At 36.4% G+C, this 2,084-nt stretch overlaps 1 protein-coding gene across 1 annotated transcript; it reads right to left on the bottom strand.

The window, feature by feature from the left end:
- Nucleotides 1-1,789: 1,789 nt before the first annotated feature.
- LOAG_14955 (hypothetical protein) lies at nt 1,790-1,978 on the bottom strand (the record flags this gene model as incomplete). Its single annotated transcript, XM_003150448.2, has 1 exon — nt 1,790-1,978. The coding sequence occupies one exon, from the start codon at nt 1,976-1,978 to the stop codon at nt 1,790-1,792; it is 189 nt and encodes a 62-aa protein (XP_003150496.2).
- Nucleotides 1,979-2,084: the final 106 nt, after the last annotated feature.

Here is a 2,084-nt window from a genome sequence, read left to right as displayed (position 1 = left end):
CAATGCACTTAAGTACAACAACCATTCCCATACCGTGGGAAATCATTCTTCACAATAACTCCGCCTCCACCTCATCCCTGGGATAGCTGGGATTTTGGATACAAAGGAGAGACCGGGTGGCTGGTTGCATTCGCGTTTATGTTGTTGGCGTGCTTGTAATTGCTGAATAAAGGTTTAATTACCCAAGTTTGAGGTTTAATCATCCGAGTTGAGTGAAAACAATTCAAGAAGAATTACAAGAACTCCTAGTTATTATCGCGGACAAGAAAGAATCTGCGACACCTTGCAAGACCTAGCACTTTATGTTACTTGCATGGTAACAAAGCCATCTTTCCGTTCACTGTCCACAACTAAATACAGACTTTCGAGTTCCAATAGTCACTCAATTAATAACTCATTTCTATACAATTAACAAAACTAATGTAGCATAGGACAAGCCCGAAAACCATGTTTTTCAATGCTTCTAAATATTAATTTGAGGTACATCCTTCTCATTTCCAAGAAGTAAATATACATATATATATATATATATATAATTTATTTATTTACTCATTTATTTGTCTACTTTATTTATTTATGTGGGAAGTGTAATACATGATGTAGCAGAAAAGAATTATTTCCATAAATGACACTCGTCAAAGGTTGTTATGCAATTTCGATCTATGCTTCTGTAATTCTTCCATTATTTTCTATAGTGTTTTGATCTTCAAAATCTATAAAACTGCAAATATGGTGATCCCGTGGATTCTCGTACTTTTCTTGAAAGCTCGAATGTGTAAAGGAGACTACAGAATAATCATTCGATTATAAGAAAGTGAAATTCAGAAGTGAAACTGCTGTGTCCATTAAAATTTATCTCTCGGTGATCATGCAGTTGTATGTTCGACAAAATGGGCCAATTGTCTTCTGAGAAAAGTTTGCAGTGATTGTGGAATCAGCCCAGTCATCACTGATTTGGACTGGAGGGCATTCTTTATCAATATCTACTCAATTACCTGAAACAGCTTCGAATTTGTGAGCTTCGAATTAGTGTTTAATAGCTGCACTTTATTATGCTTTCATATGGTTATTAATCGAAGGAATTAATTCTTTCCTACAGCTCATGTCTTCATAAAGTAGGAAGATTTGGAATTTTAAAAAGTGTTTGAAACTGTAAATGCGTGAAAATAAAGTCTAAATAAAGTACTGTGCATTCCTTCGGAGTTTTTGCTGTAAAGTTGGAGTATGATCAACATATTCCTTGTAGCTTTACCTGTTGTGTCGAAACAAAAGCTACTGACTCCTAACCCAAAACCATTCGAACGGATTGAAAACTCTCTAGGTTCTTGGTAATTTTAAAAAGACTTCTTTAAATTTTAGAAACACGATACAGGACTTTTGTATTTACAGCCACTCTTTTAAACTTCTGAAAACATTTTGAAGTGCACAAAGCATGCAAGGTAAGCGAACTAATAACCACTGATTTTTGTGGAGCGAACAACAGCCGCCATGTCGACCAAACTTGTCGGATGCTGGAAATTGTCGTCCCACGGAATTTTATTTCAGGGACATAGAAGCATTACTTCTGAGCGTGACTCGGAACGGATCAGTATGAATGAAAAATTCAAAAAATTTGAATGGTAGAGGAAATCGCTACTCTCACAATGTCTCTCAAAATGGTTCTTAAAATAATTTTGATTCATTACTATAATCCATAGAAGACAGCAAAAAAAAGTAATGGAGAGCTAGCACGCGTGCCAGCACAGCGCAGGAAAAAGGGACACGGAACACCGCAGCCGTCATGACAATTTTACGACTTTCCGCATGGTGCTCCATAAATAACGACGCGGAAAGCACTTGCTGTGATGCAAAGTGCAGCAATGTGAGCTCTTGGAGGACGAGCGTCGTTAACCTTCATCGACATTTCAAATGTGTGCTTTCCCATCTCTGTCTGCTTCCAGTCTACTCTCAATGCTTTCCTGTATTTTCGCTTGCGCATATCGGTATGAATATCGAGTCTATCTGTTGTATGTATGTATGTGTATATATATATATATATATATATATATATATATATATATATATGTGTGTGTNTNTGTGTGTGT

This window comes from Loa loa, assembly GCF_000183805.2.
Source record: "Loa loa unplaced genomic scaffold supercont3.49, whole genome shotgun sequence".
Lineage (NCBI taxonomy): Eukaryota > Metazoa > Nematoda > Chromadorea > Rhabditida > Onchocercidae > Loa > Loa loa.
Note: the sequence above shows the minus strand (reverse complement) of the source record. Positions and strands in the feature narration are given on the sequence as shown.